General features: G+C 39.1%; 3 protein-coding genes and 1 non-coding gene across 7 annotated transcripts; all 4 read right to left on the bottom strand.

Annotated features, from left to right (window-relative positions):
• Positions 1-2247: 2247 nt before the first annotated feature.
• On the bottom strand, positions 2248-17023 carry bod1l1 (biorientation of chromosomes in cell division 1-like 1). 4 transcript variants are annotated; one of them, XM_017307248.2, is made up of 31 exons: positions 16723-17023; positions 16201-16325; positions 15303-15493; positions 14709-15185; positions 13921-14070; positions 13648-13814; positions 13429-13525; positions 12365-12491; positions 12204-12264; positions 9597-12105; positions 9303-9364; positions 9098-9215; positions 8898-9002; positions 8770-8813; positions 8630-8675; positions 8485-8547; positions 8351-8394; positions 8178-8250; positions 7988-8046; positions 7844-7898; positions 7389-7429; positions 7142-7298; positions 6729-6808; positions 6440-6566; positions 5633-5685; positions 5504-5549; positions 5311-5381; positions 5106-5205; positions 4730-4862; positions 4408-4479; positions 2248-3145 (listed from the first exon to the last, which is right to left on the bottom strand). In XM_017307248.2, the coding sequence occupies exons 1-31, from the start codon at positions 16837-16839 to the stop codon at positions 3025-3027; spliced, it is 5691 nt and encodes a 1896-aa protein (XP_017162737.2). In that variant the 5' UTR covers positions 16840-17023; the 3' UTR covers positions 2248-3024. The 4 variants fall into 4 exon arrangements, with proteins under 4 accessions (XP_017162737.2, XP_017162738.2, XP_017162736.2 ...); XM_017307249.2 differs by having other exon boundaries at positions 7389-7432; positions 9303-9355; positions 16723-17022; XM_017307247.2 differs by having other exon boundaries at positions 7389-7432; positions 16723-17002.
• A 724-nt stretch (positions 17024-17747) lies between these two features.
• Positions 17748-17829, bottom strand: trnal-aag (transfer RNA leucine (anticodon AAG)). Its single transcript has one exon. It is a non-coding gene; the product is annotated as a tRNA-Leu (tRNA).
• A 421-nt stretch (positions 17830-18250) lies between these two features.
• On the bottom strand, positions 18251-21881 carry aurkb (aurora kinase B). Its single transcript, XM_008420528.3, has 9 exons — positions 21748-21881; positions 21203-21241; positions 20965-21040; positions 20839-20884; positions 20574-20762; positions 19613-19751; positions 19365-19513; positions 19094-19268; positions 18251-18752 (listed from the first exon to the last, which is right to left on the bottom strand). The coding sequence occupies exons 1-9, from the start codon at positions 21751-21753 to the stop codon at positions 18579-18581; spliced, it is 993 nt and encodes a 330-aa protein (XP_008418750.1). The 5' UTR covers positions 21754-21881; the 3' UTR covers positions 18251-18578.
• Positions 21882-22643: 762 nt separating this feature from the next.
• LOC103471496 (uncharacterized) lies at positions 22644-26401 on the bottom strand. The gene is made up of 3 exons (XM_008420527.3): positions 25772-26401; positions 25592-25667; positions 22644-24860 (listed from the first exon to the last, which is right to left on the bottom strand). The coding sequence occupies exons 1-3, from the start codon at positions 25870-25872 to the stop codon at positions 23808-23810; spliced, it is 1230 nt and encodes a 409-aa protein (XP_008418749.1). The 5' UTR covers positions 25873-26401; the 3' UTR covers positions 22644-23807.
• Positions 26402-26442: the final 41 nt, after the last annotated feature.

The following is a 26442-nucleotide window of genomic DNA, read 5'->3' as shown; positions in this document are numbered from 1 at the left end:
ACACAGCACAGCCATTTGGGGAAACACAGAGTATAATGTTTCAGACATAATGAGGGCAAATTAATAAAAATAAATCAGCGTCGCCGTTTGATCTTTTCACAGAGAAAAACTAAATCTTCATAAAAGTAATAATAAGCCCCCTTTAACTTTTTCAAGCAAATGTAGTCGGCGGCCCCTGTAAATCTGATACCATTAAATAAAACCCAGTGCTAATGATAGCCATCAGAAGTCACCGAATCAGGAAAGAGTCAATTTGTATAAATCCATCTCTTATGTGAAAGTCTTTGAGGTTTGTTCTGAACAGCATCAGAAACAGCTGCAGTATGTAGTTTAAAGCTACAGTATGTAATCTTTACGAAAATATACTTTTTTACATTTTAAGACTGTCACTATATCATGACAGGAGAGGGATAATGTGTGAAAATAATGTGTGGTCTTCTTTCCCTTTTCTTTCTTGAATCTGTGCTTTATTTGTTTGCAACATTTGGGAGGAGGTGGACTGATTGAGCTGTCCACCTCCTCCCAGCGTGACTATTTCCATCTGAATAAATACACCGGTTCCAGTCAAAAACAGTCAATCAGAACCAAGAGGAAGGTCTCATCGCTGTCAATCAAGCTCACGTATTCGCACCAATGACGGAGAAGCAACTTACAGTTACAGGAGAACCTTTCATCAGCCGTCATCAGGGGACAGCTAGCTTTAGCATTCATGGTAGGCTTTGCCGACATGGAAAAGCTGCAGCAGTAGAGAGAAGGGGTTGAGGGGAAGGAAGATGAGCAGTACGTACATGAGTGTGAGTGACAGCGCTAAAACCCACCCACTGGCTCCGATTGGTTGTTTCTGATATAGCAGTGTATTTATTCAGTTAACACCAGGTCTACAAGGAGAAAGCAGAAGAGCTAAAAAAATTTCACAGATTTGTCTCATATTGTACAATTACGACAATGATAATTCTAACAAATATTTTTTTTAAACTTTCTTTAAAAAAAAAATAAAAGTTACATACCATCTCACATCCGCTTAAGCAGACAGGCTTACAAAGTTAATTTCCTGCCAAAATGTTGCACACAAATAAAATATGTTCTACATATTTCATTTTATTTGAAATATGTTTTATTAGAACTAGACTTAGGTAATCTTACAACAGAAAATTTATTATGTGTGTGTAGTGTTTGAGGACAGTTTATAATGCTTTATTAGTTTGCAACATTTTGGCAGGAAATTAACTCCATACAGGCTGGACAATGAGAGAGAAAGCCAAGACCGCGTAGGAGCTCAAAAGAACCACAGTTCTCACCACTAAAAGCCCAACCGCTGTGGAAGAGTGCAAAGAGGAAAACTGTTGCTGATCCAGGGCTCTAAGAAGTCCTGTTTGCTGTCTGCCTGCCACAAGTCATGCAGGAAACACTGCAAACACATAGGGGGAGAGTCCTGTTACAGAGACAATAAAACCAAAACAAGCAGCTGTAGTTACTGTGAAGGATGTTTCATCAATATATCTGTTAAATGGGATGGAATATAAATGTGCCCCTTTTGATTTTTACTAGTAAAAATTTTGAAAGCCAGATATGATTTTCTTCCCCGTTCACGTTTGTGCACAGCTTTGTGTTGGTTTTTCACATCCAATTCCAGTAAAATGCATTCAAGTTTGTGACAAAACACGGAGAAGTTCAAAAGTATACGAGAGCTTTTGGCATTGTAAACTATGAATTCAGTGAAAATTTATGAGGCATTTATGAGCTAATCAGGCGATGTTTGTCTGATGTGTGTAAAGAAATACACGACTGAACGCATCTGTGGAGTGATACTGGGGAATAGCTTCAGTCTATAAATACAGGAATGTATAACATCACCCACTTTAAAATAAGATTTAAAGACATTTTACTACAAATGGCATTTAGTTGGGGGTTTGATGGACATGTCATGTTTGTGTCTGTTGTACAATGTCTCTTTGCAGTAGGAAAACAAAATGTCACTTGTAATTTCATGTTAAAGTTAGGCATGTTTAAGACCAATGTTGAATGTTTTAACAAGTAGGATGCCTGATGGCTCCTTCAACACGATGAGACGGGAACAACTTTGATTTTGAGATACTTGGATAGAAATTAATAATTTTGCACTTCTTCCTATCCCATTTCAAACATAAACTGATATGTTAATGTTGTGAATAGAGTGGTTGCTTATATTTTCTCTCTTAAGTTAGTACAATAAATACAAAAAGAAAACTACGTAAATATCTGCAGATATTCACAAAAAAGGTCCAGATGAGAATTTATTGTAAAACAAAACAACTAAAAAAATTATAAAAACAGTGAATATACATAACAACCAAAACAAATCTCTTACCGACTACTTTACAATCCTGAAACAAATGTGTTTATTGGGATTTATGGCATAAAAACTGTATTTTATTTGCAGCAGCTGTTAAAAATGCCAACAGTTACATCAAAACTCCTGCAGCTCTCTTTTACTAATACTTTTTTTTAGTGGCTATATAAAAAAAAAAAAAGAAAGAAAGAAAAAAGTGATGGGAAATCTGTTTACTTTTCATTCACAGAATGAATAACAAGAAATAAAACGCACAGCAAAGATTGGGTGCTTTTAGCACCAAGTGTGTGTCGGGGTAACAGACGTCTGACTGAGATGTGGCCTCTCTGCTGACTGACAGTTAATTCTGATGCTGCCTATTTATCTCAAAGCTCAGCTCGGCTGCACATTAGGCCTTTGATTGGTCTGAAATGCTCCGGTTCACTGGGAATTACTGAATAAACCGTGGAATGATGAGTGTGATCCGAACCATATGGGCGCGCGGCAGCAGAAAGCATTCTGAGGGATTCCTCACTGATCCTCTGGTTTACACTCAGCCATCAGAGCAGAGTGCATAATAACATCCAGAGGCTTTCGATACTGACAGTCAATGAAGCACAAACAGTTTCAAAACGCCGACTGACTGCGAAAGTCTCTGAATAAGCGGAGTAAAAACAACACTGAGGGGGTGCGCTGCTCCACCGCTGTCAGAGGTCTCAGCGTTTGGCTCTCTTCGAAGGGGGCTCCTCTGATTTCTGTCCTCCCCGTGCTCGCACAGCAGGGGGGCTAGTCTCCGGTTTACGGCCCCCCTTGGCTGAACCCTGGGCCCTCGTCCCGCTGCAGGAGGGAAACAAGGACGGAGTGTAGGTACGTTTGTTAATTCAACGGTTATTTGTGAAGAAGTCGCTCAGTACCTGCTACATGAACACAAACTGAAGACTTTCCACCAAAAATATGGACTGAAACAACAACAATAACAAAGTTTTGCCAGAAACCAATTCCCTCAAAGAAGCCGTTTCAGATCGAGAGTAAAGAAAGATAACTGTGATAAAGAAAATAAAAATCTGCTCTAAAAACCAGCAGAAAAAAAAAAATCTCAAAAGACACAAAGAATCACATAATCAAAATGTATTTTACCATAAAAATGCAATCTTTCCAATCACAACCAGAATCATAAAGTTTCTTCAATGACAAAAAATATTTTTTTGACTTTGTTGACGTGAGGAAATAAGTCTACTTTTAGTTTTAATGAAATATGTGACTTTAATGCAGTGGTCTTCAATGTATGCTTAGACCTGCATAAAACATGCCTTATTGCAGTGCATTCAATGCAAATAACACACAGCCTCTTCATTTCATGTCTTTATTTTAAACTTTAGTTTGAATACAAGTGATGGCCTAATAATGCCAATAAACTGTTATTTTGCATAAAATCCTGAACTTTGTATGCATTTCTGACTGAATGTTGTTATTCTACACCTTCTATGATCAATTTATTACATGTTGGATTCATATTACTCTTTTAATTCTTTGAATAAAAAGAAGAAATAAATGTCAGACATCTTGATAGTAGCTAAATCGGTCTTGACTCCAGCATTAATGTACAACTTTAATGTAAAAAAAAGTATGACAAAAATAAAATAAATAAATCAGGAAAAATATTGGAACAAAAACTGCTTCTTTTTTTTTTAAGTATTGAACTTTTTTAATGTTTCTAAGCTGAACTTGAAGATGAATGCGTCAAATAATTGTTAAGATTAGCGGGTTTTTCCCCTGAGAGAAAATTCAGGAAAAACTCAAAAGAAATAATTTTTGACTTCTTTTCCCTAAAAAACAGGAATAGACAGCTTCTCACTTGAAAGACTCCAAAAAGCATTAGCAAGCCGATCAAAAAATTCGGCTCGGGTTTAACCTGTTTTCCTACAGTTCACGGGACAGATTTATTCTTTTCATTCTGGGAACTAATAACGCGAGGTTCCAGGAAAGCGTTTGAATAAAATGTTCTTTTTAGGGAGAAACGGCATCCGGTTGCAGTCACTTTTGGTCGCCTGCTCCTGAAAGCTCGTTGGTGCTGCTGAACCTCAATGAGACGGACTCACCGTGTGCCAGCTGTGGTCTCCTCTTTACCGCTCTGTCGACTCGCCCGGGTGGAGGGTTTACTTGGCTTGTTTCTGAGGAGCAGTAAAACAAAATTATTGCTTTAGTGCTAAATCTTCCCTGCTCTCATTAAATGTGATGAAACGACGTCAATGGGTTCTTCAGTCTGAAGATATTAAGACCTTCACTGATCAGATATTTGTGTACCACCACAGATGAACGGGTCCGTTTTTGCTTTCGCTCTTTCCAGCAGATTTAAGAAAAAGGGACCCATGGCTGAGGCTGATCTTTACAGTTAATTTATTAGAGAAAACTTAAAATTACCTTTCGGCTTCGAGGCGAGCTGCAGACCGAGTCGTTGTTTTGGTTGCAACTCCCTTCTCCCCGTCTTCTTTGTTGTCGCTTTCCTCCCCCTCTTCATCATTTTGCTCCTTTTCCTTTTCACTCTCCTTTTTAACTATAGAAATAATTGTTAAAATTTAAAGCTTAACATGCAAAAGTCAGTTTAGAGACGTCTTGAAAATCATTTAACAACACAAACAGCTTAACTTCATCAAAGTTATTAGGCACATCAAAGTAGAGATTTTAAAATATCAAACCCAATTTTGTTTTTGTTCTTTTGAGGGAGTGCGCGGATTGCATAAATAGAGCTAAAAAATATTTTAAATGTTTTGCTCTGTTATTTTTCTTCTTTATTTACCTGAATCATCTGCGGCGGCGGCAGCAGCAACAGCAGCTGCCTTTGGTGGCCGTCCCCTCCGTTTCTTTGGAGCTGCCTCTGGGTCTTGCTGCTCCGCAGACTGATCAAAAATAGATTTCCACATAAAAGAGAAGTACTAATAACAGAACGTATTAAAATTGGCAGCTAAATATAATCGGAAGTTTCTATTTCATTGCCAACATACATTATCTGGCTTCTTCTCACTGCAGCTTTCCTCTTTCACATCTTCTGAATGGCTCTGAGAGGTGGAGACTGCTCGGGGGGAAAAAACGTTTTATGTTTTATAAGGATTCATCCGTAACACCACAGTAAGCAATCTATGCTTTATTTCTTTTTAATGAGTTTCTCATCTTCATTTTTGTTATCTTGTTCCTCACTTTGTTCTTGTTCACCCTCTGCCAGGCCCTGCTGAGCCTCCGTTTCCTGCAGAATTGAAAATTGGGGAAATTAAAACACAACAGCAGCAGTTTGGTCCAAAAGTAAAAAGAAAAATTAAAACCTCTCACCTCTCCAGACTCCTCCGTTTCCTCTGACCTCTTCCTCTTCACTCCTTGTTTACCTGGAATTTAAACATGGCCTACTGTATGATGTGCAACGACAAAAAATCTTCTCATACAAAGATTTGCAAGTGGTTATAAAATAAACGTTTATAACCAAGAACTGCAAAATGATTTTTGCAAATTTCTTTGTAAAAAAACTGCAAAAATCAACTGTTAATTTTTAAGTTTGGAGATGTTACACATAACGTCTCTGAGCCATAAAAGCTAATTACTTTAAAAGTGTATTTCATAACTGAGTATTTGTCAAAATCATACAATGATAGTAATTCTGACTGAGGTTTCAGACTGTCTTGTCTTTTTTCCTTCTCATATCAGAAGAATTGTGTTAATCTTAGATTGCTGAGGCTCAACAGCGAAAACTGTTTCTAAAGACACATTTACACTTTACATGCAAGTGAAATGTGGGATAAATGATCTAAAACATTTTGGCTAATTAAAGGGAGTCTGTGGTCTCAGTAAAAGAAGTCCAGAGTTCTCCGATTAATTACAAAAAAAAATCACGTTTTATGTCCCCAGGAACACAGTTTTCATTCTTCATACGCAACTTTAGCGCCTGCAGAAGCCCAGTTTGCATTTCAGTCAGCCTGAATCCACACATTTCCACACAAGAGGAGGGAATTCTTTCTAATCACATAACAGGCTTTTTTTTTTCTGTGATTTTGAACCGCTACCAGCGTTTCCTTCTCAACTCAAGAGCTTCACTTTGCCGAATAAACTAAAATTAGCCCCACTGTGATAGTAAAACAAACTCACGCGTGTCGCCGCTCTCCTGGGGGTCTGACTTTCCAGTAACTTCAAGTTCGTCTGCAGCAGGAGAAGGCAGGCTGACTTCGCTTTGGCTTTGATTACTTTTCTGTGCTTCACATTTATATTCAGGGCTCTGAAAAGGTTAAAAGTGAAACTTTTTTTAAGGAAATGAAGGCATTTGAAGTTTTGCAGTTCAAAATTTAGTACATTTCTTATGCATTATGTGATTATTATGAGCAAAACACTTGCTATAAAAGCTGCAGCTCCACATAAATACATCATATTCTGAACCAACCTCTTCTTTTTCCGCTTCTTTGAGCGATGCTGTCTGACCAGCGCTGTCCTCGACTTTTGCTTCGTTTTCCTCCTGATTATCTAAAGTTAAAAATTTTGACAAAAACATCAGAGAACAGAAACTCAAACATTACCCAGTCCTCCAAGGACAGGTCAACCTGCTAACAGAGTCAGCTGTAACATAGTCAAAAACACTACCAGAGAGAAGAGAAATCACACTTCATTTTACCATTTCACTTTCTTATTATTGGGGCAAAAAATGGCACAGAATGATGTAGGCATTAATAAAAATGTTAATTTGTTTTTAGGTCAAGAGAATCTCAACTATATGCCTCATTGTCAAAATTGTGTTTGTTTGTAATGTCATCGTTTTCAAATTTGAAATATCTTCTTTATCAAACATGGCCGACCCACCGTCTGTTGCCTCTTTAGCTCCGGCTCCTGGACGCCTTCCTCTGCGACCCGGCGTCTTCTCCGATCTCTCCCCTTCTTTCTGTTGCTCCTTCTCCAGCTGCTCCGCGTTTCTGGACGATCGCCCTCTGCGAGGTGTTTTTACCTCCTGCTCACTTTCCTAATGATTTAAGATAACATAACCCCAACGTTTTAACCTCAATGTTTTTTTGACAATAAAACTAAAATCTGATCAACAGATCAGACTTGCCTCAACACACCGCTGTTCATCCTTTTCATCCTTGGTGCCGTCTGCTGTGTGAAAAATAACAGCAGAACTTCACTATGGCTCAATTTCGCCCACATTCATTGTTGATATTTTTATTTAGATGGATTTTCTGTTATGATGCATACGGTGATGTTTCCTGTTGTTGGATTTTGTAACACTGAAGTGTTTTAGCGAGTCTCAGTACATTTGTTGTGAAACTAACATTTCAGAAACAGATCACCATACAAACTGTAAAGGACGGTGCTGGTAGAGTGATGCTCTGTTAAAACTGACATTTTCCAAACGCTAACTTAAAGACACGCGAGGTAATATTTCAATCTACCTCGTTAGTATTAATTAATTTCTTGTATTTAAAAATGTTTCAAATAGAGCCAAAACAAAAGCTTCGGAAGCTTAAAGTTTGATAAAAGTATAATAATAAACGAAACTAAACGTACCACTTTTAACTGAAAGCTTTCTCTTACGTCCTCTTCTTCTTTCAGTCTTCTCTTCCTGTAAAACAAAATTGTTCCTGATGAAAGCCGAGTCATCAGACAAATATTTTCACTTAAAAATATAAAGCTGGATGTTAAGCAGCCCACCTTTTCTGACACGTCTGAGCTCTTCCCATCTCCCTGACTGTCTGTGCTCGAGACATTACCTGCAAGGTCCAGGCAGATACAGCAAAAATAGATTAAGTGCAAAAGGAAGAATATTTTGCAGGAGGAAGAGAAAAATCAGACTTAAACATAGAATCATATGCAAGAATAGAAAAATAAACATTGGACTCACTGATTTGTTTCACTAATTTGGCCTCCGGGTTTGTTTCTCCAGACTCAGCTTTGTCAGATATGTCAACTTCCATCTACACCAAGTTGAAGCAGAGAAATACATATAAATTATAATAATAATGATTACGATTGGTTGGAGCAAACTTTAGAGCTAATAAAAAGACTATGACTTACCTTTTCCATATCACCTCCCTCTGGTGTCTTACTCTCAGGTTCACCTACATAAGAAAGGAAAATAATTCCTTACTATTTTTTTTTTCATTTAAATAAAGAATGAATTTGATAAAACTGGAATAATTTTTTCTTACAATCATCAGTCCTTGTCTGGTTATTTTCACTATCCTCTTCCACTGTTTTACTCTGAGTTTCACCTATATATGAATATGATTAAAAATAAGTGGCTAAACACAATTCTTTGATTCAATAAAAACAGCGTATTTGATGAAACCTTACACTGATCATCTTTTGTCTGGTTTTCCTCCCCTTCTCCCTTCACTCCCTAGAATTTAAAAGTTGATAAGTGTCAGAACTTATCCTTGAAATGAACCAAAGTAAGTTATATTTGTTTCGCCGTAGCGTTGTTCTCTGCTCACCTCGTTGCTGGTTTCTGGGACTGCAGCATTTTGTTCTTCTTGTTCTTTAGGACAAGACAAGGTTAATACAAGAAAATGGCAGCTGAAACGTTCAAGTCAACATCAGTCCGCCAGGAAGTAAAACTCACCAGTTTTACTGGGGATCTGGGAGATTTGCTGAGTGGAGTCAGAAACCGAGCTCTCTCTGCTGCTGGTGATTTCTCCCGTTTCTGGCTCAACAACAGGTAACAACGCTGATCGGGAAAAAAAGGTTGTCAAACCGAAAGCCTATTTCAGAAGATCTAAACGGCAAACAAAAGTAGAATAAAAACCATATTTAAGAATTTACCCTCATCTTTGTCTGCTGGTGCTGCTATTATTATTATTCCGTCTGCTGAAATCTCACCAGCTTCCATTACTTCATCCTCAAAATGAGCTGGACGTTTATCTGAAGTGGATTCATCCTCCTGTAGAGAAACACAGCCATAGTTTTTCCACTGATAGCAGTGTTAATACCACTGAATGTTTCGGTGATTTAAAGCTTCTTTAATTACCGGCGGTGGAGCCGTCTCCGACATGTCCGACTCAACGGTGTCCGTCTTGGATTCTGAGTGTTCTGAGTCGTCCATAAACAGATGCAAGTTACAAGTAACTTTTTTAAGAGCTTGTTTTAAGTCAATAATTCTGTAATACTGACAAAAATTATCAGTTCCATTGGAAGATTTTTTTTCCACTTATAGCATTAGAAAAATATCTTGTCAATATTTTTTAAATTGTATTCATTGACTACTTTATGGAATAAAAAAAATGGTACTTTGAGCTTCAATGATTTATTCATTTCTACAAACCTGTAGCAGTAAGTTGAGACGCAGATGATGAAGGTTCAGTGGGACTCATCTCAACCTGAGCTGCTGTTTGAACTTGAGAGCCCAGCTTCTCTTTCTCAGCCTGCTGAGAGGCTGCCGATGCCGTAACGGGTGCAGGAAGCTCGGCTTCTGGTGCCATCTGAACTGGAGAAAACTGCTTCTCGTCCACAGCTAGGTGTGAAGCAGCTGGTAATCTTTCAGTTTCAGTGAGCTCAGTTAGAGGTGCTGCCTCCACTGGAGAGAGCTGCTGCTCCTCTCCTGCTGCAGCAGTTTGTTGAGTTGCATCTGGTGTCGCTTCAGAGGCAGTAAACTCAGTTAAAGATGCCGTTTCCTCTGGAGACGCTTGACTTTCCTCTTCATGTGCAACAGCTTGTTGAGGTGCATCCACTGAGACTTCAGCTGCAACAGGCTCAGTTGGAGGTTCTGCCTCCACTGGAGAGGGCGGCTTCACCGCTTCAGTTTGTGGAGACGCGGCTTCAGCTGCAGCTTCAGTTGCAGTGAGCTCATCTTCTGATTCTGTTTGACCGGGAGAAAGCCGATTCTCCTCTTCAGCCGCAGCGTCTTGTGGAAATGCTGTTGCTATGGTTTCATTGCCACTTGCTGCATTTGGTGGATTCTCCTCCTCGCCTGTTGCGGATAGCGTAGTTTCAGTGGGATGAAGCTGAACCTGCGGCGCTACCTCCACTGGAGAGAGCTGCATCTCTTCTTCGCCTGATGCAGCTTGTTGAGATGCAGTAGTTTCAGGCTCAGTTTGAAGAGACTCTTCCTCTGGAGAGAAAAGGGCGTCTTCTTCTGTGGCTGCTGATTGCTGACTTGCTTGATTGAGCTCCACTGGAGTGACCCGCTTCTCCTCCTCGGTTGCGGCCGTTTCAATCTGCTGTGGATCCGGCGAACGCCGCGGCGACTCCCCCCTCATGTCTTGGACAATTAGGGCGGATGAAACCGTGCTGTCCGGATCCATGGAGAGCAGCGTCAGAGCGGCCTCCTTCATCTTCATGTCGGCGTCCTGAAGCTCCATCTCGGGAGTCACTTCCTCTTTCAGGCCTGCAGATGGAAGCCTGGCCTCGGCTGACGTACAGACGTCCATGAGCGCCAGCAGGGCGTCGGCCTCGGCCGGTACCCCCGGCATCTCACAGAGCCGTGACTCCGTCTCTCCCTCGGACGGCTCCGGGGTGATGTCACTTAAAGCGTCGCAGGTGTCGTCTGAGAAGGACGTGGCGACCGTGGCGGCGACAGGATCAGACTCGGTGTTCGTGTCTTGTAGAGGATGTTGTTTCTTCGGTGGATCTTCCATCTCGACGGCTGAAGACTTGGCGGATTGATCCGAGGTTTCCGCTCCGTCGTCTTTCTGTGGTTTGTCTTCTGGACTCTCGCCCTTCTTTTCTGGAACTTTGTCCTTCTTCTCCAGCTTCTTCTTAGAAATTTTAAGCTCTGGTTTCTCATGTGAGGCGTCTTCAGACACTTTCTTCTGCTCTTTAGTGTTTCCATCTTTTTTCTTCTCTTTTGCTGCTTCAGGTTTACAGACAGCAGATCCTCCAGCGCTTCTGACATCGGGACTTTGAGATTTCTTTTCTGTCTTCACTAAGAGTGAAGACTTTCCCTCTTCTTTGGATTTTGCCTTTGGTTTTTCTGCACTCTTCTCTTTATCTGCAGGCTTAGCTTTTTTAGGATCTTTGTCAGCTTCGGTGTTTGGTTTCTGTGTCTTCTGACTCTCTGCTTTACTCCGTTCTTTCTCACAGTCTAGCTTAGATTTGGGTTTGTCTCCTGGCCTGTCCTCAGAGTGACTCTTTGACCTTTTCAACCCTTCCTTGGAGTGTTTCTCTCTCTTCTTGACGTCAGAGCCAGGCTCCTTGTCAGAGCGATCCTCAGAGGACCCTGCAGAATCTGGGCGAAGCAGCTGCTTCAGATCACTTTTAAAGGCAGATTTTTCAAATTTAGCTTTTTCCTTTTCTTTGCTCTTCTCTTTTTCTCTTATTTTCTCCTTCTCCACAGACCCTCCTTTTATCTTCCTGGCATCTTTAGCCCCTCCTTCGTCAGTGCCGTCTTCTGTCACCTTTCCTTCTCGAGTACTTCCAGAGATTTTCTTCTCAGTTTTGACCTTAAGCTTCTTCTCGACTTTTTCTTCAGAAGAAACTTTAGCACTGCTGTCCTTCTGCAGAGGTTCTTCCACCGGATGCTCAGATTTCTTCTCGTGTTTCTGTTTGAGCTTGGAACGTTCATCAGACTGACTGCGCTCCTTCTCCTTGCGTTCTTTGCGGGGCAGACGGTCAAATTTTCCAAACGAGCGATGCTTGAGTGCCTCTTGGGAGCCTTGTTCCAGATCCAGGATGAAGGAGTGAGTCTGGCTTTTGTCAGGAAGCTTCTTTGTGTCGCAGGAATCTTCGGAGACACCGCCACTCGTCCGCCCAAGTCGGTCGTCAGACGAGGCAGACTCGGACAGATGTCTCACTAGTTTAGCTTGTGGGGTCTTTGAATTCAAGGGTTTCACTTCCTGGATTTCAAAACAACAGGACAAAATGGAGGTTTGTAACAGCTCACCCATCCAAATGACAAACATGTTTGATCCTCTTTCTGTTGGCGTTCTCATACCACTTTCCGGGATATTTCTCCTGCTTCTCCTTTTTTCTTGCTTGAAACATCTCCCTCTTTTCTGGAAGACATTTACAACATTTTTAAAGCTTAGAAATCCTCAAAAAAAAAAAAATCTAAAGTGCTTGCTGTTTTTAGAAGTGGAGCTTCTAGTAACACACCTTGAGTCTAGTTTCCTCTTCCTGTTGAGCGCCATTTTTTTCTCCAGGACCTTCTTCTCTTTGCGGGCTTCTTTGGCCTTAGGGCTCTCCACTCCAGCAGCGTCAGAAATCTTTGCTTTTTTGCTGTCTGTTTAAGATAAAAAGATGCTAAATGATGCAGTAGATTCACACAGCAAAGGAAATTACAACATGGTATTCAACACTTTAAGACGTGTGCAAAATATTTGAATTTAGCTCGTCTCAGTCACGCTCTGGTCGGAAGGAGTCCATCTGTGAACATCAATTTTCTAGTCTTTTCACAGATTCTTGGAGATAAAAGTCTGAACTTTGACTAGGCCATTCAAACACATGAACAAGCTATGATATAACAAGGTTTCGGCTTTCTTCCACGTGTTTTCTGTTACACTGACAACATATAAAATCTTACTAAGTATTTGAAATACTAACACTTGAAATAAGACAAAAGTAACTCACAGTAACTTTTCAGCAAGATATAAAAGTAGGCCAATAATAACTTCATATTGATGAAAAGGTTTTAATTCAACTGGCAGATTCTTCGTACTTATAACATGGGAAAAATTGTCTTATTATAAGGCAAACAATATGGAACTAGTTATTTTCAATATTGAGGAATTATTTACTTACAACAAAGTAGTTTATATTATTTCAAGTGTATTAAGATGTTTGCACTGTAAACTAGACCAAAAATACTTAATAGGTCAAAAATTTAAATACAAAAAAATAAATAAATAAACAATAAAAAAAACATGTATTATTTTCATTCCACTTCATAGAAAATGTCACTACAATACATTGAAGTTTGTAACTGGAATATGACAAAGCATGTCCAACTATTTAACTAGAAAATGTGGGAATGAAATAAAGAGTGTAGAAAAGTAATTGTTGGGGTAATGTTGACCTAATTAAAGCCTGGGTTGAGGGTAAATTAATTGGAAATAACAGATGCTCTAAAACAAAAATTACATTTGTGTGTTTTGGTTGAAATTGTACGAAGAATGTTCCTTTTACGCATCATTCCAAGACAAAGACCCAAATAAACTCACCTTGCTCTTCAGCCTGCACAGCTTTCTGTTTGCGCTTCTCCTCCATTCGCTCTCTGTTCTGCTGCCTCTTCAGTAGCCTTTCTTCTTTGTCTTTTGCCTGATAAATCAACAAATCAAAAAATTTACATTTTCTTTGTGCGACCGCGCAGCTTAAAAATGTACTATCAACATGAAAAACAAAAGTTCTGGTCGTTTAAACCACATTTTTTGTGAACTCACAGCAGATCTGCGACGCTCCTCCACAGTGACCTCATCATCCGAGTCGCTATAGTAACGAGAGTAGAGGAAGGGTTTGTGGACATATGCTTTACGGCGGGGTTTACGCTCCCTGTCTTCGGCTTCCGCGTCCTCACTGGTGTGTTTCCTCTCCGCTTTCTCACCTTCATCTGCAGACAAATCAACATGCACACTAGAACAAAAAAGCTCTAACTCTGACTCTTTATAAAAAGTTTCAAATTATTTTAGCAAAAATGAAGAACTGGAGGCAGAGACCATCTGGCGGAAGCTGGCCCTCTTCGGAAGAATCGGAGAGCTGCTCCTCCACGTCACTTTCCTCCTCGAAAGAGGAAAGGTCGCTGGTGTGGACGGAGCTCACCGTGATGTCACTCAGGCCTTCGAGGTCCGAGTCCTCCAAAGAGTATTCTGCAAACCAAATAAACACAATCATATCAAATCTTTGTTTAGTCTGAAAAAAACATATTGGTATATGGACTAGATCTCTACTGATCTCGTTCTTTTGGTCCTCATCCACACCTCATGACCAGAGGTAGGAGCGGCAGCAAAGATTTTTGACCCACCTCTTACTTCCTTTCCATAACTGAACCCGGGCCGATCTGATCAGCCACAAATACATCTATCCACCTACTTGCTTCATAAGAATACCCCCCTTGTAATAAGGCACCAAGGTTTGGAAACGCCTCCAGGAAGAGACTGTAATAGTTCTATCATTTCTACAACAAGAATATAAACGATATCTTAGAAATAAAATAGTAGGAAAATAGCTAGATTTGATAATAAATTATTTCCTTTTCTTTAACTTTCCAAAACTAATCAATGAATGAACACATTTAAAACATGAGAATTAAAAATTATGTCACAAAATGTTATGTTTGTAGTGGAAACACCCTTCTTTAAAAAAAAAAAACAAGTATAATGAAATGGTTTATTAAGAACTTTGATTGAAAAACAAGAAAATAAATATCTCTATTAACACAAATGTACTGTACTCAGTGAATTATGCAGTTGTTTGTCCATACAACATAAAAATAAAGGGAGCTCACCCTCTTTGATCCGCTCTCTGGCTTTCTGCTTGGCTTGACTCGTAGATTTCACTCCCTCGTCATCAGACTTCTCATCCGAGACCTTCTCACTCACTTTGCTTGTAGGTTTTTCTTTCTTTTCCTCTGCTGGCGCCGGAGCTCCTGCTTCCTCCTCCTCAGTTTTAACCTCCTCTTTTAGTTGTTCTTTTTCCTCTTCCATCTGCTCTTCTAAGTTCTCTGTCTTCACTTCCGCTGTTTGGATTTCTCCTCCCACTGCCTCCTCCAGCGCCCTTCCTTCCTGGTTATCGTCACTTTCTTCAACAACCTCCATGTCTTGCTCGTTTTCCTCCACCAGCTCCATTGGTTCATCCAGAACTTGGGTTTTACCGCCTCTTTCGGCTGCTGAGCTGGTCCTGACGTTTGCCTCCTGATTAAGAGAAGTTATGGTATCCAGGATGGACATGGCGTTGCTGCCGGGAGTTGAAGCTGATGATGAAGCTGTGGACAAATCAATACGCGTTTAAGACCATTTGTGAATTTTGTAGCAGAGTAAACAGAAAGAGATTATTCTGCAGTCATAGAAAGCATCAAGGGAATTTAGGAAAAGTTACATACGTTGTTCAGGAACGCTGCTGTCCGTCTTGATCTCTGCTGGTGTCAGAGGAAGTGGCGGCTCCTCCGGGCAGCTGCCCGGAGACAGAAATTCACGGACCACCCTCTCCACCTGCGGCCTGAAGATGTGATTGACTTTGGGATCAACCACCTGGGCCACAATCCTGTCCACCCCCTGCTCCAGCATTCCAGATCTGTGAGGGAAACAAATACAAGTGTCAGAAAATCACATATTCATGTAACTGAAACCAAATATTAACAAAGATTGCATTAAAAAAAAAAAAAAAACTATACACCACTACTCTTTTTTTCACTGTCTGAGATTAAACCAGACAAAAATGTTCCTGTTTTAGATCAGCTAAATTATTTCAATTTCCTAAATGTTAGAACTAATTTCATTTTCATAACGCCACTTTGCGTGTTGTGTTATGCTGAGGAAGACCCGATGGCTCTTGAGATGTTGCTTCAATACTTTTACATAATATTCTTTTCTCGTGCTGCTGTCTATTTGAACTTTCTTTGCTGTGTATAATGACACTTGTAGCAGCTTCAGCCAGGATTTTCAAGAGGTCTTTTCCTTTTGTGCGGGAAAAAAAAAGTGTATTTTTTGGAAATAGTAGCCACCGCCTCCTGCCTAAACAGCAATGTGTCCATTCTCATGTGGTTTATACTTTCAGATAAACGTGGTACTTTGAGGAAAATTGTGTCAAGAGTAATCTTAGTGTATGTATGTTTCTGACTTTGAAGAAGTAATAAAAGTGACTAAAACGTTCTGGCTGATGGAATAAAATACCATGCCTTTATGATAAATATCTGGCTTCAAAAGTACTGATTATTAAAAAAAAACGTGTTTTTTTAAAAAAAAAAAAGATATAAGAAAATGTACAGTTTTTCCCCTTACTGCAGAACGAGCTGCCGGATGTTGTTTCTCAACTGGTTTTTGTTCAGATGAGGGCTCCATGTGTGATTAGAGAGGTGATTGGAGACAAAGTTGTCCACTCTTTGCTTCAGGTTCAAGTAAGCTGGCTGCAAAACATTAATCACAAGTATTTCGCAAATATCCACTCACAGACAAACTAAAAGCTACAAAGTCATCTACAAAGTGGGCATGTTGACAGTAGTTGCTTGAGGACCCCAAGAAACTCATTGTCACAAGTACAATGCGGTGGGTTCTGTAAAGATTTAATAATCTTGTATTTTTCATTTACAACTAATTGAGATTCAAATAAAATTGTAGAGTCATTTTGAGACAAATCCGATGAGGGAAAAAGAGCTCACATTGAGGAACTAGCAAAATATATTTAGTAAACATGATACGGATTGAAAATACTAATAAAACACAACAGAACATCTACTTAAACTATAATCTTTTCATGAGCAGTATAAACACTGATACAGAAGAAGTTATGATTTCGACCGTTACCTTTGTATCAACGTCTGCTAGACAGTCCCTCCTGAACTGGTCGAAGAGTCCCTGTGTTTTTAAATGACTGACGATCATTGAGACCAGCTGCGGGTCCCCCGGAGGTAAACCAGCCATGTTTCAGTGAAACCTGGCTATATTTTATTTGTTAAAGTAGTAGAGAAATTGAATTAACATCAGGGGATGTCCCATAGAAGAGCACAAGCTATCTGTTTGGGGATGTGACGTCCACCAGAAAAAAAAGCGCTTCGAGAATGAGCCGGAAGAACTTGGTTTGCCCCGCCAAAATAAAAGTCTAATATTCAGCTAAAGAACAAAATTCCAAACTTTTGAAGGATCTTTTAAAGATTTTTTTTTATTTAGTGCGTTTTGTCAGTGGTAGTATTGTCTATTACAAACTGTGTTGAATGTTTTTAGATGTATGTCTTTTCAAACATTCATTAAAGCAGTGCGGATCAGAACTGTAATCGATTCTATTGAAGTATCCAAAAACCTCTTTAACCTCTCCTAATGACGACTAAAACTTGCTTAAAACTATGCTTAAATATGATTCCATCACTTCAAATCGATATCACTCATCCACTTAATTTTTTTTTTTTTTTTTTTGCTGATTGTTAATGTAACCTTTTCTACCGTTGTGTATGACTGGAAATATTTTTTTTTCTGCTGTCAATGCGTACGTTTTAAAACCAGAGCGCCCCCAAGTGGCGTCAAATTCTGTCTACAAAAAAAGAAGGTATGTCTCAGCAAATTAATTCGATTCTATGTCTCAGCAAATTAATTCGATTCTGAGAAGCCAGCAAACAAGTTAAAAAGTAAATTTGCCCCATTTCAACAACGGTATGTTAAATACTGTTTTGATAAAAGTGCATAATTCTTGGCTATCAAATGTGTTTTACAGTTGACTTAACAGAGCGTCAAACAGCAAAACACTCATGCGTGAAACTATTTGAAGAAAACTGAGAATTCTAGCAAAATGACATACTCGACCTTTTTAGTTTTAATCGAAGGAGACAAAAGCTATTTGGCAGCGGTGGGATTCGAACCCACGCCCCCGAAGAGACTGGAGCCTTAATCCAGCGCCTTAGACCGCTCGGCCACGCTACCTGACGGCGTACGTCCTCGAAAAATTGCTGTCATGAACATCTGCAGGGCAAATCAATGACTACCTATATATTTATATCATTTTGCAGTTGTAGCTACAACTGCAATTATGCAGCTACAATAATGGAATCTATCGTTACTGTCACTATTAGTAGTAAACATTATTTGGAACTGCTATATTAAATACAGAGCTCAAAGTTGATCAGCATATTTAAAAACAAAAAATCTGTTAACTTTTATATGTGTTGCAGACACATGTAAAGGTGTCTGTGCTATTTAAGACAAACTTTACATAGTACAAAATCGTTTTCATAAAAGAATAATTTTAAGAACTTTAACAGTAGATAAAATTATGCATGCTTTCCAATCTGAGCTACAAGCTTGCCCATCTTGATCTGAAGAAAATACTTGAATGAGCCAATAATAATAGCAGTAGTTTTTATTTAAAGGCAGTATACATCTTAAAAGCAATACACTGAACTACTAATAGAAATACAAGAAACACCGTATTAAAAAAGTTGATTGCAAACAAGAATCAATCAATTTTGATAACAATGCATTTTCACTTGGAAGCAAAAGAAGTGAACCTTAATTTAAAAAGAACTCCTATTGAAAGGTTTCAGCTAAATGAGGCAGATATCCGCCGCTTATCGGTATAATGTATCCCGAGTTACAAAATGTAATTTTCAACTGTCCTTTTTTTTGAAGGACAGTTGAAAACGTTCAGAAAAAAAGGCCGGAGGCTGGTGGGTTCAGGGCTTCTTGGTAAGGCAGGTGGGAGGAAGGAATCTGCGTGAGTTGGCCTTCACCCATGGGTGGCCAATAACATTCTGAAGAGGCAGACGGTCTATGGGGTTGTGGCGGAGCAGCTTTGAGATCAGGTCCCGAGCACCATCAGAGATGACTTTGGGGAAGTTCAGATCCACCTAAGAAAAAATAAATAAATCTGATCAGCATGGTGAAAAATACCTACGTTTTTATTTATTTCATAACACAAGGTATTTAGGACCAATACTGACATACAATATAGTGTTTTAACAGGAACTAGAATTGTCATTTTTAAATTAAAGACACGTTTTAAATGTGGAAGTACCTTATCACCATAATTAGTTTACTCAAGGTTATATTGTAATAACCTTATACAGAATCATTCCTACTTTGAAGCCAAATATAGCAAAATGTCACATTATTCAAAGTAACCAGACTCTTCTATGCACAACGACTGAATTCAGCAGTCTGGTTATTATGCCTGCAAAAAAACACAAACCTTCGTAATCCTCTTGTATGTTTCTGAATGACTCGCTGTTTCAAAGGGCGGGTTGCCAACTAAGCATTCGTAGCATAGGACTCCGATGCACCATAAGTCCACTTTCTCGCTGTGAGTGTGTCCCTCAATCATCTCAGGAGGAAGGTAATCCAATGTCCCGCACATGGTGCGACGTCTAAGAAGGATTAACAAGAGCATAAAAAAGCTGAAATAAGTTACTTTAAGGCGCAGCATAATCCAACAGTGGTTCTCAGAAATGTTAGGTTCTTACCTTAGAGAAGGTGCATGGACAGACCAACCAAAGTCAGCTATTTTCAGTTCTCCACGAAAACCAAGAAGTAGATTCTCTGGCTTGATGTCGCGGTGGATCACTTTCTTCTCATGGCAGTACATCAGCGCGTCAGATATCTCCTCCATGTACTGGAAGTTTAAATTAGCATTTGACTAATGCACTGACGCAAATATACAAGAAATTGAAGACGACGTCCTCCGTTTTTTCTTTTTAAGATCAGCTTTTACCGTTGCAGTGCGCTGATCATCAAACCGTCCATACTTCTGGAGCTCTTTGTACATTTCTCCACGTGGAGCGTACTCCAGTATCAAGAAAACCCTCTTGCGATCATGGAAATAATTGTAGAAACGCAGGATGTTTGGATGTCTAAGAGAAAGAAAAAATACTGAATAAACGGACTTAAAATGTGTAGAAATGATCAAATAAGATATGCCCCTAAGATAAAAAGAATAAAACAAGAATCTGTCACTGTTATCCCCTCAGACTAACTCAAAAACCTGTCAAATTAGGACCACACACTTCAGTGTTTTCTATTAGATTTTATGTGCAGTTGTACAATATTATTTTTGGAAAATAGATAAAACAATACTCTGTAAAATGCCTATGGCTTAAGATACTGCTTTATAAGATAGCTAGCCCATCTTAAAACTTCCAGAGAAGTTTGCACCGAATCAGAGTAGAGGAAGACGAATAACGCACACCTCATAATCATTTCAAAAAAAAAAACACACAAGCAAAAAAAAAAACATTATGTATAATTTGCCCTCCACTTGAAGTTTATACTCTACTTTGTATTTTTCTCTCTAATTCTAACAAAAATACATAAAATGTGGCAAAAGCATGACTGACTTTGCAAGCTTTATTCTGAAGAAAACGGACACTTAATTGTAATCATAATTTTTACCTAAAATGTTTCCAGAATAGTCAAATAACCATCACAAAGATAGTGTTTTACTACAAAATTAAACTCAATAACTATTCTTAAGTGGTGCAACCAATACCTTATAGGTTTGCAATAGTGATGTGATAAATATTTACACAAATCCCTTGAAAGCTAATATTATAATCTTTGTTGTGACCATTTATAAGTTTAAGCTAAGTTTTGAGCTGTCCAAAAATGCTAGAAAAACGCTTGCACAAAAAACACAAGTAACAGTAAAAAAATATGACAAAACCTGAATTACTAACTTCAAATGTGACTGAATTTCAATTTCTCTCCTCAGTTGATGCTCCACACCTTCCTTCTCCATCTGGGACTTAAACAACACCTTCAGCGCCACAATAAATTGGTGCTTCTTCTCCTTTGCGAGGTAGACATTGCCAAACTTGCCCTTTCCAAGAGGTCGACCAATGTCGAAGTCGTCAATTGTAAATTTCCTGATATTAAATAGCAAAATGTTTATCATCATATAGCAAAATAAACAGATAAGATGCTTTTTTTTTATGGACTTACTTTGGTGGTGGATTTGAAGATGAGCCAACACGTTCTCTCGCAGGACCTTAAAGCAATAATTCATGAAAAACTACTACAGATATGAGTTTATGCTAATCTGATTTGCACATATAAGGAAAGACTTACCTGCAACATAGCTTTTCTCTGCATCAGCTTTTGGCTTCACAAGAACACGTTGTGGTCCAGTCACACTCAGGGGTGACTGAAATTCAGAGTAGAAAGATAGAAGAGTACAATCATTCCTTCTAACAAAAGTTACTTCAACCAATATTGAATCCCATGTTCCAAGTAAGTGTATTTTCATAGGTTTACCATAATAAAGGTTGAGCTTAACTTTTTTTTTAAATGAAGAATTACCACTAACCTGCCTTTGAAGACCCTTCGGCTCATAATTTTCTTTATTCTGTAAACAAAGGAAAAAAGGATCAGATTCTACTGGTCCCCGATTCTGAAGAAATGTACCTTAATACATATTTGAGTACCGAGTCAAATCCATCTACAGCTAAAATGTTCTTTTTGCTGTTTTTCACCAATATAAGGGGTAAAGTAAATGTTGGGATTGTATTACGTTGAAAATTACTGGCAAAATGGTGTTGGTACGATCTAGCCTAGTTAAACAAAGATAGGCACTCACTTTAAAAACTGAAGAACGCTGACGTTAGTTAATATTTCAAACCCCAGAGTTTACTTTAATCACCACTTTACATCATGTTTGCTCACTTATATAAAGCTTAGCTGAAAATAGGTCATTCTATGTGTACAATTTGGCCTCCTGTTAACGTTATTTGTTTGAAGACACGAAGCTAAAATTAGCTAAAGAGCATCAACAACATATTCCGAAAAGCTGTCCAAAAATCTAAAATTATATCTACTTGTATCTAATTGTTGATATGAAAGCGTAATAATTACCTGCATTTCAGAAACAAAGAAAGGTTTTAATATTAAAACCGTTGAGTCCAACTTTGACTTTAAAACAACTCAGGCCGCCAAAGTTTTCAAAATGTCTGTTTGCTCGCATAGGATTTGTCAGTCATGTATACACAAATCCATTCCATTGGTTGGAACAGCTAGCGGAAGGAAGTGCGTGATTGGTCCGTAATATCATTTGACCCGCCCTACGTTGTGCTTCGCATGCTGTGGACCACGGTATGGGAAGGGGATGGGTAGTTGTTGGAGTTCTACGACGCTACCCTTAAATCGTTTTGATTGGACAAATCCCTCCCCTTCCACTCTAAACGTTCGGTTTTACTCTCATAATGGTTGTACTCTTGCAGTAAATATAGTTTTAAGTTGGATATTTTTCAGACACTGTCTCTGCGATTGACTAGAGGCAGCAATGACTTTTCATGCCAAGTTGTGTCACCCGGTTAGAGTATGGAAAACCAAAACCGACATAATAAGACACTTATGTTGGTTTAATAAGTGTCTTATTAAACACTGAACACTCATGTGTAAGGAAAATGAAAAACTAAACATATATTTATGCTTTTATTTCTTATGTCGGTTTTGGTCCTCCATAGAGCAGAGGGGAATTATCTTTTTCTTTAAATGGCTTGTGGATGTTTTCTTCTGCTGAAAAATAAAGATCAGCACTTAAAAATTGTGTTGCATTTGCTCTTGTAATGTTTGTCAGATGTTAAATTTTGCTTCATGGTGGAAAAATCTTTCAATGGGAGAAAAAGTCAAAATATAAGAAATCTACAAGGAGGCAAATACTCTTTCTTGGCACTTAACATGAAGTTAAATCCAAAGTAGAGAAGTTTACCTAACAAAAACCTAGGTAACAAGGAAACAAGGAAAGACAATTTATGACTCAGAATTTATTTGCAAAAAAAGTATTTTCAACAATTTCATTATTACAAGATTTGAAGTCAAATGCAACTTTAGATCCTTACTCCAAATATTTCATGATTTTTGTTGATAATAAAATAAAGACATTGATATCATTTTCTACTCATCACCTTTAAAATTCACATCAGCAAAGACTCAATGAAAGAATATAGTCATAAAAATGTTAAACCAGCCTTCATATGAGAAAATACATGATTTTCTGAGTGTATACAAAGTTAGAAAAAGAAAGCAGTTAGGCAACAGGAAACAGGTGGATTGTTTCTTATGGCATCTTCAGTACTTTGACTCAAACACCTGCATGTCTGTTGACAGCCAACAAGTGAATGTTCTGCTTTGTCTTTCATTAAGATCAGCAAATGATTTAGTTTTTTCTCAATGTGAAAACACATTTCTCCTTGCGTAATAACCTTAGTTACTTTAAACCAGGGGTGAGCAATCCTGGTACTTGAATCCAACAGCTGAATCACCTCCTAAGTGCAGTCAAGTCCTCCAGAGTCCTGCTTAATGACCTCATTATTTGACTCAGGTGTGTTGAGGTAGAGCAACATCTAAACGTTGCAGGAGACCGGCCCTCAAGTTGCCCACACCTGCTTTAAACCGACTGGTTGGTAATATAGTAACAGTAAGATAATGCTTGTAGTTAAACTTAACTGTTACTTAATGAACATGCAGCTCAGAAACAGTTCTGAAGAATATTGCTTGATCAAAGTGTTCAAGCGAATCAATAAGTTTTGAAAAAAGTGATCTTTTAAAGATCTAAGAAAATCTGAAAAATCTAAAGTTTCTTTAAAATAATTTTGTTTCCATTTTTATGTGGCTTTGAATGATGAAAACGTTAGAACTTTTTCTACTTGAACTGAAACATTATGTGTATTCTTTACTAGGCGTAACAAAACTAAGAGCTCTACAATCGAGGCCAAATCCAATCAAGATGGTCTAGCTCTTTTTTCCCTATTACATTAACAAATTTTGTAAAAATATTTTCACAAACTGTTACACTATAGTCTATAGTCATTGCAAGACCCTGTCATGTTTTCTATGTTGCCTATAGAAACTCCAAAATCTCCCAGTAAATGTCTTGTAAAGGGAATAGATGCTTGTTAGCCACTTGAATAGATTCAGTCTACATTTACCTGAACAGAGCAGTTAGTAAAAACCAGCGAGCATGATGGCAACAGACCAGCCAGTGAGCGGCGCAGACTTGGGAAGGGATCAGTCCCATCCAGTGTCCTGTTCTCATCATTGCTTTCTCCACCAGTACCTCCCTCCTCATTCTGCTGCTCCTCACCACCTTCCTGCTCCTGTCCTTCCTCTGCAGGAGGACTCTGCCGGGGCTGGAATGTAACGTCTAAAAACTCCAGCTGGCGGAGCCCGCGGAGCATCCTGCAGCTCCGCACGATCTGCAGCTCGCTGAGTGTACAGGCCCAAAGGTGCAGACATTTTAGGTCCTTCAGACGGCTGGCACAGAGCAAGCCCGGTCCCACCTCCTTCCCACCAAGACTCAGCTCCTCCAGTCCAAGCCACCCCGCCCCCAGTCCAAGGGAGGCCATCTGTAACTGGTAGCCCTGTCGCCCTGTAATGCCTATTTCAAGATATTTGAGTCTTGAAAGCCCTTCCAAGCCTGAGAGCCCTTCTTTGGCTGCACAGCTCCTAAGTCCATTTGCTGTTACACGAAAGGTATCACGTAACTCCAGCCGACTCAGCCTCTCCCAGGATGCCAGATTCTGCAGATGCTGGTCTGTAAAAGATGGGACGTTGTTGAGGACCAACCTCTCAACACCAATTCCTGAAGGAGAAGCAGTCCCCTTCCCTTTCTGGCAGCGTCCTTTCTGTTGAGCACCAACGCTACACGTGGCTTCGGCTCGTTCATGAGGTAGAGCAGGTGAAGTAGGCAAGCTTTGATTGAAAAAACTACGAGGCAGCTCACAGCCACGCAACTCCAGCACCCGCAAAGATCCGGGCAGGATCTGGCAGTTTGGTAAGCTTCTGAGATCAGCATGCAGAAGACAGAGTTTACTCAGGCGGGGACATTTGGTGGACAAAGCCTTGAGCCAAGACTCAGAGAGAAAGGTGCCGCCTCGGGCAGAGAGCAGCAAACCACGCAAGCGAAGGCACCTCAGTCCACAACCCAGGTACTGACGCAGAAGGAACCAAAGGATCCGGGACGTCACCTAATACACAGAGGACAGACCGTGAATGGATGTGTGAGAGGTGGAAAGAAAAAAAACTATCCGTTTCTATCACTGACTGCATAAGGTGCCCAAACACATAGTGACATAGGAGGACAATAAAGTATCTGTAGACAATAGCATCATACATGAACATTATGTAAAATTGCTTCATACACAGCAATTTTAGAAAATAAAGAAATATGGTATTTTCACAAACATTTTTTGTAATAAAGATGTATAGTGCAAGTCAGGATAACTGGGGCTTTAAAAAGTAAAAGAATAAAATAGAAATATGGTATATTCTATATCACACAAAACAGTAGTGAAAAGAAAAATGTATGCATTCTGAATTGAACATTGATATGAGCAGTTTGGTCACAGCTTTTACAAGTCACGTAAACGTTTCTAATATTCTCTGACACTTCACTGGTACACATTCAAGTAAACTCATTCTAAAAGCGTGTTCTCATCAATGTGGCTTTATTCAGGTATATCAGAGTAAAAAGGGCAGATTGCCAATTCACACCAATCTTTTCAGATTTTTATTTGTGGAAAGTTTTGAGATCCCTGTATCCGTTAATTTTTCCCTTCCTCCCAGTTACGAATTACTTTGTATTGCTCTAAGAAATACAATCCCAATTAAAATATATCGAAGCTTGTGGCAATGTGGAAAAGTTTAAAGGACGTAAATACTTTTGTAAAACAAATTATGAACAAAAATCTACTCTTACCCCTTTCCATGCAGTCAGATCAACTGTTCTCCACAGTCTTTGGTCTTTAACGAGGCGTTTCCATCTCTTGCACACTCTACAAACACGGCAGGAAAAAAAAAAGCAACAACAAAAAACCTTATTTGAATGAGTCACAACAAAGAAAAAGCTGCTTTTTGTTTCACAAGCTAAAATACTTACCTCCCAGCTCTGACGAGCTCTCTGACGCTTAAGTATGAGAGTACGTCAATTAAAATGTTCTCTGGGAAGTAGTCAAGATTACAGCCTTTAAATTCATCCATTTTGTAAACAAAACTCTCAACACGGACCTATATCCTGACGCACAAGGGTTGCGCCTAAATCAGCAATCCCCAAGAAACAGCTGCCCTTACACTGAGTGACCTAAACCGGTGAAGAAATCAGAAGTATGTGTTAATTTTCGCTGGTACAATAGCGACTCGGTCGATGCAGCCTTTCTCTAAATGGCACTGGAAAAAGTATTAAAAAAGAGCAAAGGACTGCACCTTATTTAAGAAGACTGGCAGAGGAAGTGTTGCCACCTAACGTTCATTAAGCGAACAATCTCTTGCGCTTGCGCTGTTTACCGGTGTTGCGCTGAAAAAGGTATACCAACCATAAGCATGCAATTCAGTCACCGGAAGCGCCTTTTTAAGACATTTTTATTCTTCAATAACTTCTGTTAAATTCAACAATAGTACATATACTTGCGCTTTCCAACTAACAATAAAATCATAACGCATTTCATTATGTTATATATTTATGGTGGCAATAGACGGAGGCTCAGTTCCTAGGATTTTCACCCGGAAATTCTCTTGTAGCTCAGAGAAAATGTTTTTTTTTTTTTTCTAATA

This window comes from Poecilia reticulata, chromosome 10, assembly GCF_904066995.2.
Source record: "Poecilia reticulata chromosome 10, P_reticulata-male-v2, whole genome shotgun sequence".
Lineage (NCBI taxonomy): Eukaryota > Metazoa > Chordata > Actinopteri > Cyprinodontiformes > Poeciliidae > Poecilia > Poecilia reticulata.
Note: the sequence above shows the minus strand (reverse complement) of the source record. Positions and strands in the feature narration are given on the sequence as shown.